At 47.3% G+C, this 12,972-nt stretch overlaps 1 protein-coding gene across 2 annotated transcripts in view; it reads right to left on the bottom strand.

Moving 5' to 3' along the window:
• Positions 1-11,593, bottom strand: part of smg6 (SMG6 nonsense mediated mRNA decay factor) — a 389,388-nt gene extending 377,795 nt beyond the window's left edge. Inside the window, exons 1-5 of one of the 2 annotated variants that reach the window (XM_059655460.1) lie at positions 11,494-11,593; positions 8,257-10,147; positions 5,931-6,120; positions 5,274-5,384; positions 4,290-4,396 (exon numbers count right to left, since the gene is read on the bottom strand). In XM_059655460.1, the coding sequence (XP_059511443.1) occupies positions 4,290-4,396; positions 5,274-5,384; positions 5,931-6,120; positions 8,257-10,147; positions 11,494-11,581 (2,387 nt within the window). In that variant the 5' untranslated portion in view covers positions 11,582-11,593. The remainder of the gene's footprint in view (positions 1-4,289; positions 4,397-5,273; positions 5,385-5,930; positions 6,121-8,256; positions 10,148-11,493) is intronic. The other variant, XM_059655461.1, reaches the window with a different exon arrangement.
• Positions 11,594-12,972: the final 1,379 nt, after the last annotated feature.

The following is a 12,972-nucleotide window of genomic DNA, read 5'->3' as shown; positions in this document are numbered from 1 at the left end:
GCCTGACTTACCACCAGCCATCCTTCCCTGTGACGAAACATTCTCAGCTGGCTTTGCCACTCCTGACAGATCGGGGTCCAACAGAGCTACCAATTTAGTTCCTCTTTCTGGCACCAACTAGAGCCACATGCTTCGAGTCATATCATTATTGCGAGTAACAGTAGTGCAGAGATTTCTTCAGGCTGTTCATTACCTGGCAGCTTTGCCTATCTTTTGGTTAAAACCCAAAGGTCTGGCTTTCTTTCTGCTTAAGAGATTTCTGGGTCACTGCCATTGGCCTTCTCCACATTTACTAACATTACCTATTTGATGGTACCATTGAAACTACAAAGTCATATTGCATATGTACACAGATGATAACTAGCACCAACACTTCACTGTGCCACTCAAGCCCTCCATCTCCTGTTGTCCAACTGTCCATCTGACAGTCAGGTCTGAGACAGGCCGCATTTACCCCAGTGTTTAAGACGTTTAAATGGGGCTATAGCTAGGGCTTTAACCTAAATTCTAATCAGGCAGAAGTGGTGATGGCAGCGCGTAGATGGGGAGGATTCACATAAAGGGAGCTTTGGAAAGTTTAAGAGAAAGGACAAGGAAACAGTACAGTATGAGTAATGGTAAGGTGGCATGAGGGAACGAAGGGTATAAACATAACAGTGCACCGGCAATCATGGTCAGTAGCTTCAAATTAACAGAAATGGACGGGATTTGGGTTAAAGGAGATTTCAACATCTAAAGATAAAAGTTAAGGCAATGGAAAACTATATCAATGTGGCTAAAGACAAGGTGAATGAGACAAGAAGGGTTAGGTAGGCAGGCCCTGGATTGCAAACAGGTTCCATCCTCGAGTCCAAATACAGGAAAAATTCATGAATTACATCTTTAAATTGCCCTTGTGTGAGACTGCATTCTTAAATTGGGGACTGCCTGAAGTATCACGACAATTTCGTCCAGCAATACGCAGTGGAACCAAGTAAAACTAAAGCTATTGCATATAGTCAGAGAGATCTACAGCACATTAAAAGGCCCTTTGGCCCATCACATCTGCAGTCAGAAACAACCACCTAACTTCAGGTCTAATTTTGTGAAATAAGGCAGGTTAATTAGTAATCTCATAACAAAAGATCCACTCATATTGTGATCATAATGCAACTGAATTCCATATTAAGTCTAAAAGTGACTTACTCCAAATATTTTTTTAAAAGTCTTAAATTTAACCAGAGCCAATTGGGTCTTTATAAATCGGACAAGGTTCAATGGTTAATTGATAGGAGGTGGTGAAGAATAAACAACGGGAAACTTTGAAAGAAACAATTCAAAATTGCTATTGTCATGATGCTGATGGGCAGTGACGTTGTCTCGAACTGGATCAGTTGAAATTTCAAGCTTGAGATATAAATGTTTCAAGCAGAATGTATCAAAGGCAGGCTGAAAGAGACATGAAATACAAGTCATTCCATGATCCAGCTAAAGGATTAACTTGATTCAAGGGAGTAGAATGGTCTAGTCTGCTTCTATGTCATCAGATTTTCCTTGAATAAAGCAAAACATTCCAAATATTAATACAATGGAGCTTAGTCCACAAGCTCAAAAAGTTTGGGTGAGATTTCTGAAATCAGTCAGAAATTGTCTGAATCAAGAAAACAAAGTGAAGTAGCATTGGAATGGAAGTGTCTAACAACACTGACTTGCGCCATTTAGCTATAGTGCATTGTAAGGGTACAGAAGCAGCACTCTAAAATTAAAGTCATGCTATTCAGACTGTTAAAAACCGAAATAACTAGGGATGCTGTAAATCAGAAACAAAAACAGATATTTCTGGAAAAGCTCAGAGAAATCAAAGTTAACTTTTTGGGTCGAGTGAACTCGGGATGAAGAAGACTCACTTGACCCAAACAATAACTCTGATTTCTCTCCACAGACGCTGCCAGGCCTGCTGAGCTTTTCCAGCAACTTCTGTTTTTGTTACTATTCAGACTGGTGACTGGGAGCAAACCATCACACAAACAGCAGCAGAAATTTGGAGCCTGCAGAATGTTGTTGAGCCTGAGATTCAAATGAAAATGTCAAAACTGTAATGGACCTATTTTTCTTGGAAGGCCATTAAGGGTTACAGGAGCAAGGCAGGGTGATGAAATTAGTGTCGGTAAAGGCACAGCTGGAACCTTTGGGCCCAAATACTGCAAGCTCAAGTCCCACTCCACAGACTTGAGCACAAAAATCTATACAGCAACACAGCATGACTTCTGTATGAACAGAAGCAACATTTTTCCAACAAGTGAGGCCATGAACCTGTCTCCCTTCTCATTACATCCCATGGCATTATCTTGAAGAAAAGCAGGGGCGTTCTCTCCAGTGTCCTAGCCAACTATCTTTGAATTGTAAAGACTGGCAGTTTGCTGTGCATGCACTGATGGCTACTTTCCTAAGACAATAAATTGAAGACGAAGTACATTGGAACAGCATTCTCTTATTGCAATGGACCTCTAGGCTGGCTGTGAGCATCACTGATCAATTTGAAGAATCACAGTCACTATTTCAAAATAGATACAGAAACAAAATATGCTGAAGCCTGACTATCTGCAAACATTAAGAAAATGGGAAAAAAAATGGGACATTGAAGGTTAAACTAATCACCATCTTCCTGAAGCCTAAGGTGCAAAGCAGCACCAGCCACATTTAGGGCAAACCTATACTTCTAAACCTATACATTGTCTACAGGAGTACTGCCAGATGACTGGAGGATAGCAAATGTGGTTCCCCTGTTCAAGAAGGGGAGTAGAGACAACCCTGGTAATTATAGACCAGTGAGCCTTACCTCAGTTGTTGGTAAAGTGTTGGAAAAAGTTATAAGGGATAGGACTTATAATCATCTAGAAAAGAATAAATTGATTAGGGATAGTCAGCACGGTTTTGTGAAGGGAAGGTCGTGCCTCACAAACCTTATTAAGTTCTTTGAGAAGGTGACCAAACAGGTAGATGAGAGTAAACTGGTTGATGTGGTGTATATGGATTTCAGCAAGGAGTTCGATAAGGTTCCCCACAATAGGCTATTGTGCAAAATGCGGAGGAATGGGATTGTGGGAGATATAGCAGTTTGGATCGGAAATTGACTTGCAGAAAGAAGATAGAGGGTGGTAGTTGATGGGAAATGTTCATCCTGGACGCCAGTTACTAGTGGTGTACCGCAAGGGTCGGTGTTGGGTCCACTGCTGTTTGTCATTTTATAAATGACCTGGATGAGGGCATAGAAGGATGGGTTAGTAAATTTGCAAACAACACTAAGGTCGGTGGAGTTGTGGATAGTGACGAAGGATGCTGTAGGTTGCAGAGAGACATAGATAAGCTGCAGAGCTGGGCTGAGAGGTGGCAAATGGATTTTAATGCAGACAAGTGTGAGGCGATGCACTTTGGTAGGAGTAACCGGAAGGCAAAGTACAGGGCTAATGGTAAGATTCTTAGCAGCGTAGATGAGCAGAGAGATCTGTGTCCATGTACACAGATCCTTGAAAGTTGCCACCCAGGTTGACAGGGCTGTTAAGAAGGCATACAGTGTTTTAGCTTTTATTAATAGAAGGATCGAGTTCCGGAACCAAGACGTTATGCTGCAGCTGTACAAAACTCTGGTGCGGCCGCACTTGGAGTATTGTGTACAGTTCTGGTCACCGCATTATAAGAAGGATGTGGAAGCTTTGGAAAGGGTGCAGAGGAGATTTACTAGGATGTCGCCTGGTACGGAGGGAAGGTCTTACGAGGAAAGGCTGAGGGACTTGAGGCTGTTTTCATTAGAGGGAAGGTGGTTGAAAGGTGAATAAATTGAAACATATAAAATAACCAGAGGGTTAGATAGGGTGGATAGGGAGAGCCTTTTTCCGAGGATGGTGACGGCGAGCACGAGGGGGCATAGCTTTAAATTGAGGGGTGAAAGATATAGGACAGATGTCAGAGGTAGTTTCTTTACTCAGAGTAGTAAGGGAATGGAACGCTTTGCCTGCAACGGTAGTAGATTCGCCAGCTTTAGGTACACTTAAGTCGTCATTGGACAAGCATATGGACGTACGTGGAATAGTGTAGGTTAGATGGGCTTGAGATCGGTATGACAGGTCGGCACAACATCGAGGGCTGAAGGACCTGTACTGTGCTGTTATGTTCTATGTTCTCCTGCTGCTGGTCCCTGGCAGAGACAGACAAGAGACCAGCAGCCAGAAGAAAATTAACCCATCAATAAAAGAATGAGACACAGTTTAGTTTCACATCCATCTCTTATTAAGCAGACAGTAATACAGCACCTGCGAGCTTTCCCATAGTTTGTGGTATCATTGGCTTGTTCCCTGTAGCGGGAAATGTCTCCCTGACAGATCATACATCGTTGGGCACTGATCAGTGCATATTTCACCTGCAATTCAAGAACAGCCAACAGGACTATTACCATATCAATACGTGATCTGTAGAAAACATTACAGTGGTTGCCGACGGAGCGTGTATCATAACAGTTGTGGAATAAAAACAGAAATTGCTGGAGAAATCAGGTCTGCCAGTATCTGCAGAGAAAGAACAGAGCTAAAAATCTTCTCAAAACTCGCTAGAAAGAACAGAGATCATGATTTTAGACCAATGGCCCTTCTTCTGTTCTGAAGAACACTGACTCTGTTTTCTCTCCACGATGCTGCCAGACCTGCTGAATTTCTCCTGCAATCTCTGCTTTTCTTTCATTTTAAGGCAATTGTGGAATTGTACACAACACAGCACTGCATGGGTAGTGGGTTTCCAAAATACACTGAAGCAATTAATGCCCAAGGGGAGCATACAAAGCAACGTAATCTGACAAATGATCAGCAACTCAAATATAACAGTAAGTGACTATCCACAGACATTGCTTGAGCTGAGTCTTTACAGCATTTCATTTCAAGTACACTTAACCGAGCAAGTATCCATCAGGATAAGATAGGATGACCTTTGGAGGGTCAATGTGGGCTTGACAGGCCAAGCGACCTATTTCTATGATTCTATATGGAGCCATGCCTGATACCAAGGCATAGGATTTATCAATGGTATCTATTTGAACACATAGCTCCCACTACTTCAAGCACCTTTAAAATAAAACAACTGCACCTCATCACTTCTTCCAGTTGAAAAGAAACTTCTCTTTAGAAAGGATATTGGTCTCCAATACAAAATTAGATACCGAATTAGATACGCCGTCACAAATTTTCAATGGTAAGTAAATGTGAATGGAGTTGTGCCCAGACTTCAATCTGCTCGCCTGTACTTACCACTTTGCGAAGCGGCTTGCTGCGTATAGCCATCCCATCCATGTAGTCGTCCAGTTTAAACTGGTATGTAATCTGCAGCTTGTGCAGGAGGTTGTCAAAGAAGTTGGTTCCCTAAAAACAGATGCAAACCTGGATTACCCCAGTCTGACCATAATCCTCACTGCCATCAGTTATCAACTGTACCAAGGGGTTCTCCAGAGTGAAATGGATTCCAAACACAAATGAAACTCCCTCCTTTCTGAGATCCAGGCAGGCAGGATGTTTGGGCATGGAACTACCCTTTCCCAGAGGCTGAAACTCTGGAGTTATGCAGGTAAAGAGAATGCAGGCAGGGAGGTAATGGGTGGCTGTCAGACCAGAAAGACCAGTAGGTAGTGCAAGAGACCTCACATTCTTCAAACTGGTGGTCAATATGTTGGTGTCACTGGGGAGAACACTCTAAGACAAGTATGGGATACAGTGGGTTAGTTGGCTATGAGAGAAGGGTGGTAACACAGGCTGGTGTGGAAATGAGAGAAGGATGAAAGGGAACAAGAGAGAATCACAATGGCACGGGGTTGGAAGAGGGTGGGGGAGTGAGCCGCTCGTCGATTGGAAAGAGAACGAAATAGAAACTGTAAAATCAATAACGTCAGCCTATCAAAAACCTCGCCTTACCTCATCCAATAAACTCAAAAGCTTTCCTCTGATTTCATCTCCATTCTCTGAAGGTTCTTTCAGCATCTGACGGAACTTCTCAATCACCTGATAAAAGGCATTCTTCCACATCGTCTGTTCAACATTTTGGGTGTCCGAGTACTCGATGTCAGTCAGGATACATCGTTCATACAGCATGAGAATCTCTGCCCTATATCAGAGAGAGACAAAAGGAAAAGTGACTTCAACATCCTCAAAACATTGTGCAATTGATGTAATTTATTCGATACAAAACCACTCACCACAGCACAATTTTTATATACCAGCCACCTGGTCCCAGCCCTGCAGAGACTGCCCCTTCCCTATCACAATCCCATCCAGACCGCCCCTCCTCCCCTTCCGTCTCCCCCACCACCCCCCCAGGACTCTCCCCTTCCCTGTCCCGGCAACCTGGGGACTCCCACCTTCCCTTCCCAATCTCTCAGAAACCTCCTCTTTCCTATGCCAACCCCACGGAGATGCCTTCCTTCCAAATCCAGCCTCAAAGAACAATCCTACACCCAATTCCTGCCGCAGACACCCTATTACCACGAACTTAGTACATATCCTAGTTAACACCTTGCCATTTTCAGCATGGCTCTAATTTTTTCCCATTCTATCGTCCACTACCAACAGCGGAAACATAATTCCACTGTTTACCACAACATAACCCACAATTTTCAGCACAACCAAACTTCCTCTCCTCAAATTCTAACTCTCGCCATGTCTCAGTCCACTTATCAGCCCTTCAGCTCACCAACCACACTGGCTCCTGGTCCAGTAATGGCCTGATTTCACAATTCTCATTCTCGCTTCCAAATAACTTCATAGCATTACCCTCCTAATCTCAAGCCCTCTTCAGCTCCCCAGCCCTCCATCTTCACCTGTCTCTGCCTTAAAGACACTCCTTAAACTCAACTTCCTTGACCAAGCTGTGGGTTACCTGGCCCAACGTCTCCTTTCACTCAGAACCCAGTTCAGTCTGACACCATTCTTGCGAAGGACTTTGGGTGTTTTACCATATCAAAGGCACAATATAAACGTATAAACACACCGTTGTATATGGAAATAGGTAAACATCGAGGATACTTAAGCATCAGCTCTGGAACAGGACTGGAACAAGACTGCTGTGGATTTTCCCAAAGCCACTGACAGCTTCTACTGATCTCAGGCAGATATTCAAATAGAATTTCACCATTCCATACATACAGTAAAATTAAAGCAAACCAGCAATTCAGGCTGAACAGCTGCTCTCAGAACAAAATGGGCAGATACCGAAATGGAAATACACCCACTGAAAGGGACAGTAAATTCCTGGGATATTGGTGTCATTGACTGGGTGACTGGAAACTCTGATATCAATAATGACAAAGTGGCCACAAGACCAAGCCAGGGGTGAGGGAAGGAAGGTCCACTGAGAGCTTTAAAAAGACAAGAAAATTGGATTGCAGCTCAACATCATCTTCTCCAGGGTAATAAGGGATAGTGACATAGCCAACACTGCCGACGTTCTACAAAGAAATAATAAAAACTTCTGGATTTTGGTTTCTCAGGTGAGACAGGGGAAAGAGGATAACCCAGGGAATGGACAGCTAGGACAAAATAACTGGGACAGAAATGGGTTGAGAGAAGTCTGGACAGAGTGGGGGTAAAACTCCACCTTCAGTCTGATGTCTGCCAGTTTCATGAAACAAGTTACAAAAGGGTGGGTGAGGGAAGGTGTCCTCACCTGAGCTGGGCCATTCTCCATTTTTACTGATGCTGTCTCTGGACAACAAGTTGCTCAGCAGAAGTTCCCTGACACAAAGACCCCACAAGCCCTCCCAAAACATAGCAACCTAATTCTGAAACTATCCCACCTAAAGGTGACCCCATGTGCAAAGAAGCTCTGACCACAATGTTAAATTTGCTTTCATTATTCATTCTGTTTGCGCCACTATCAAAGTTTAACATGGATCAAGGCTTAAATTAAACTGATCTCACTGGACTGGGATTAGATTAAAAGATGTATGTAAGACGGAAAATTAATTTTTGTTTGTACCAAACTACTGGATTAAGATTTCCACTAATTGGTGCTGTCTGGCTCACTCCAGGGATCCTCTGGTAAAGTGAAGAAGAGAGCATAGTTTGACAAAATGGCCTTACGTTCAGCTCATACACAGCGACCTGGGAACTACAGCAGCAGGATGGTTCACTGGCACCTTGGGTACAATGCCCACAATGACAGCCAGTGCCTGACAAGCATGCAAGAGAGCACACGACAGTGACAATGTGAGAGAGAGAGATGGGTGAGGGAAGGTGTTCTCACCTGAGCTGGGCCATTCTCTCCAGTCCATCCTTACTGATGCTGTCCCTGGACAACAAGTTGCTCAGCTGGAGCTCCTGATTGTCTGCCATCCGCAGCAGCTTGCCAAGTTCCTGCTGCTGTAAGGTCCGGACTTGCTGCTCCATGTCTTCTGGGTTCAGCTGCCCAGCCTGATAGGGAGTGAGAAACTGGGAAGCTGGGTAGCTCGGGTAATATGTTGTAGGATAGATATTGTTATTGCCACTTATCTGGTACGGCACTGTGTAAGGACCATAGGGATACTGAGCGCCCGGCACCGCAGCTCTGGAGTAACCATACGGATTGTCCGAGTTCTGGAATTTGTAGTATGCTGCAGGGGTTGGGTGTGTGTAGGATGAGTAGGTTTCTCCCTGGGATGATGAACTACATTCATCATCAGTGTCCAGGAAATGGAGCTGAGCACTTTGGCTCTTCAGGGCAGGTTTCTGATCAGGGTTGTTGGGATCCCACAGTCTCCGCGATGTGCCACCACGACCTCGGCTCCGAGAGCTCCGCCCAAACAGAAGCCTCGGCCCCATCTGGGGAGAATCTGGAGAGCCCGGTGCTGTTGATGACAGATCAGTGTTAGCAGGTAGGACTAAGATCCCCCGACCCTTTCCTCTCGGTTCCTCGGCTTTCTCCCTTTTCTCAGAGTTCTCACTTGGCCTGCTGCCTGACAGGTTCGTTTTGGCCTCTGGCCTTCCTGCTTTGCCTCTCCCTTTACTCTTTTCCTCCGAGTTTTTCTTTGGTGTTATGGTGGCCCTGTTGCTCATTTCATTGTCAATCCTAATTTTGAGTGCGGTTTTACTCTCCCTATTCCAGCAGTCTGAGCCTTCGGTGTTCCTGCCCAGCATCCGCTCTTTCTCAAAACCTTTCAGCTTTTCAGGTCTCTTTACTGACATCTGATTCCTGTTCTCATCAGCGCAGTCATCTTCTAAAGAATCAGTGCTTGAGATTGAAATCTGTTTGCAAGATCGCAACTTTTCTTTCCTCTCAGAAGCAGCCTTTCTTTCCTTCATTGCCACTTTTTTCCTTTCTCCATCAGCAGCTCCATGCTGGGACAAAGGCCCATCAAAACTGTTGTTGCTCCCTGCAGAGCTGGTACTACACGTCCGGTTACGACCCCTGCGCTTGTCAGACCTGGAGTAGCGTTTCGATGGCCCTCCAGGTTCCTTTGCTCTGGCCTGGGATCGTAAAATTCGACTGTCTTCAGCTTCTGCTGCAAAGTTATTCCCCTGAGCTGCAGCTTCCTTCCTTCCTCCTCTCTTCCCCTTTTCTCTTTTGCCAACGTTCACCTCAATAGTTGGCTCAATCTTCTCTTTGTCTCCCCAACGGTTTTTACTTTCACCAGTCTCCATGTTCTCCTCAGAGACATTCTTAACATCATCCACCAGCCTCAACTCTTCTATTTTCTTTATCAGCTCTTCACTGCACGGCCTGTTAGTTGACTGTTTACCCAGCACCTGCACACGTCGGCCCGGCTGGTAGATCTGACGATCTGGTTTTTTGACCCTCTTTGATAGCTTCCCAATAGCATTAGAGTTAGTACTCCTCTCAATCTGCTCCTCAGTCCACTTTGAATCGTCCTCCTCATGTCTATTTAACTGTCCATTCCTGTTGGCACTTCCCTGGTTACTTGCACCATTGCTGTGACCCTCAGCAGTCAAGGAGCAGCTCCTCTTTGGCATAGACTGGCACTGAACTTCCTTATTCCCACCAGAATCATTGCCATTGGTGACCTCCTTTACAGAGGCTTCCACCTGTGACGTTTTCTGTCTGTTGTTTCTCAACCTGGAAACGCCAGGCTGGTAAAATTGAATATCAGGTCGTCTGTTGTCCCTTCGGGATCTTGGCTCCTTGCATTCTTTGGGAAGGTCTAGAATGGAAGCAGAGTGAGCAGTTACACACTACCACACGACTATGGGGTAGGGGCAGGGGTAGGGAGAGGGAGAGAGAAGGGAGCAGGGACTCATCCCAGCTCGGTCTGGATGGGCAATGACTGAGGGGGGAGGGGGAGAGAGAAAATGAGAGAAAGCGGGTCATGTGGGTATGCTGCACAGGTATGTTGAGGGGTGGTGGTGGGTGTTGTGTGTTGAGGGGTGAAGATTAATGGGGAATGGCGGTTGGGGAAAGGTGGGCGTTCAGGGGGTGGATGTCGAGGCCATATGAGGTTCAGGGGCCATAGTTTGGGGAGCATGTTCAGGATGGAGATTGAAGGCAGAGTGGGGATTGGGGACCTGTTGAGGGGTGGGGGCGATGTTGTGTGGGGGGGATATTGTTGAGGGGGATGGGGAGGGGCGGGAAAGTGGAGGAGGGGTTGATGTTGGGGTGTGGGTGGTTTGTGGGCTGGTTGGTGTGGTGTGGGTTTGGGTGCGAGTCGGGGTTGGGGGGTGTTGAGGGAGGTGGAGTGGGGGTTGTTGGCAGTGGGGGTGGGGAAGCAGTTGGGGGTGGGGGAGAGGTGGTAGTGGGGGATGGGAGTGGGAGTGGGGGTGAGGGATGGGAGTGGGAGTGGGGGATGGGAGTGGGGGATGGGAGTGAGGGTGGGGGATGGGAGTGAGGGTGGGGGATGGGAGTGAGGGTGGGGGATGGGAGTGAGGGTGGGGGATGGGGGGGATGGGGGGATGGGGGGGATGGGGGGGTGGGGGGGATGGGGGGGTGGGGGGGATGGGGGGGTGGGGGGGTGGGGGGGGTGGGGGGATGGGGGATGGGGGGGATGGGGGATGGGGGGGGTGGGGGATGGGGGGGGTGGGGGATGGCGGGGGTGGGGATGGCGGGGGTGGGGATGGCGGGGGTGGGGATGGGGGGGTGGGGATGGGGGGGTGGGGGTGGAGGGGGGGTGGGGGGGAGTGGGGGGGGAGTGGGGGAGTGGGGGGAGTGGGGGGGTGGGGGGGTGGGGAATGGGGGGGTGGGGGATGGGGGGGTGTGGGGGGTGGAGGGGGGGAGTGGGGGTGGAGGGGGGGAGTGGGGGTGGAGGGGGGGTGTGGGGGTGGAGTGGGGGTGGAGGGGGGGGGGTGGAGGGGGGGGGGTTTTTGGGGGGGAGGGGGAGGGGGGGAGGGGGAGGGGGATGGGTGGGGGAGTCGGTTGCCAGGGCCGTTACCCGCTCTCGGGATCGCGCTGTCCCTGGGCCCAGGCCTGGCTCCCGAGCCCGTGGACAGTCGGCGGCGGGTTTGGCGGTTTGCCCAACTCCTGTGCGAGCGCTGCCCACCCCCGGGTGTGTCTTACCGGCGCGGGCCGCCGCCGTGCTGAGGTTTCGGGCGACTTCCCGGAGCTCGGCCTCGGAGACTCGGACCCGCTCCAGACAGTCCGCCATGTTGTGGCGATACTGGACTACACTTCCCATCATTCCCCCGCGCGACTACATCTCCCGGAATGCCCAGCGACGGCAGATGGCAGCTGGGGAGGCTCAAAGTACGGGTCGGCCCGCCCCCTAGCGGCAGCACGGTAAACAATAACCAGGGCTTTCTCTCCCAGCCAGAGACATCTTCTCTGAAACACACAGAAACAGAAATTGTTGCAAAAACTCAACAGGTCAGGCAGCATCTATGGAGAGAAAACAAAGTTAAGGTTTCGGGTCCAGTGGCCATTCTTCAGAACTGAAAATCCTAGTCTTAATTTCTGTTCAACATTGTTGAACAATATTGTTGCACTTGTACAGATTGTCCCCAATTAAAGTTTCCCTGCTTCAGCTCAGCCCATTTTTACATTGTTTATGATTTGGGGTCTGTTTTATTCATTTTCATTTTGATGTTCTCTGCATCTCGATATCCATCGCCACAGGAACCCAAAGGTAAAAAAGCAATAAACTGTTCAAATTTGAAACCAACAAATGCTGGAGATCACAGCAGCTTGGAGAGTATCCGTGGAGAGAGAGCAAGCTACCATTGCAAGTCCAGATGACCCTTCATCAGAATGACCACAACTCGTTGGGAGGGTTATCTCAAATCGAAACGTCAGCTTGCTTTCCCTCCATGAATACTCTCTGACCCACTGTGATATCCAGCATCTAGAGATAGTAGGAACTGCTGTGATGCTGCTTGGCCTGCTGTGTTCATCCATCTGTGCACCCTGTTATCTCAGAATCTCCAGCATTTCTTGGTTTCAATACAGATTCCAGCATCTGCAGTAATTTGCTCCGAAACTGTTCCAAATTGTCTTATTTACTTCCAAATGGGTGTTTAGTGACTAGGATATTTATTTCCAGTAATACTTTTTTTATGTCCTGTTTTATCTCTGGATTTAAGTGCCAGCAGTACACTACCTTCCTCCCAGACCCTCTTCCTCTGGTTCTGACCCAGCGTCCTCCTTCCCTCTCCACATGAGATCAAGATCTGATCTTCCCTTCGCTCCTGAATTCAAACTGAGGTCCTGGGCTCCAGCTGGTGTCAGGAACCAGGGAGCACAGCTAAACCATTAAGTTCTGCCACAGGTTGGAGTCTGGTCGATCTAACAATCCTGTACATTCAAGGCGAGTATCTTTATTTTTTATGTAGTGGTGCAGTTCTTTTTCAAATTACTTCAGTTAGGAATGCAGTGCAACCCATGAATGATACAGGTGTCAACTTTTATATTATTTTTTCTGGATGAGAAATGACTCAAGGAATCTAAATCCGTCTTCAACATTAATTCCTATGAGAAATTAGGCTTCACTTAGAGTCATAGAGATGTACAGCATGGAAACAGACCCTTTGGTCCAACTCATCC

Source organism: Stegostoma tigrinum, chromosome 27 (genome assembly GCF_030684315.1).
Source record: "Stegostoma tigrinum isolate sSteTig4 chromosome 27, sSteTig4.hap1, whole genome shotgun sequence".
Lineage (NCBI taxonomy): Eukaryota > Metazoa > Chordata > Chondrichthyes > Orectolobiformes > Stegostomatidae > Stegostoma > Stegostoma tigrinum.
Note: the sequence above shows the minus strand (reverse complement) of the source record. Positions and strands in the feature narration are given on the sequence as shown.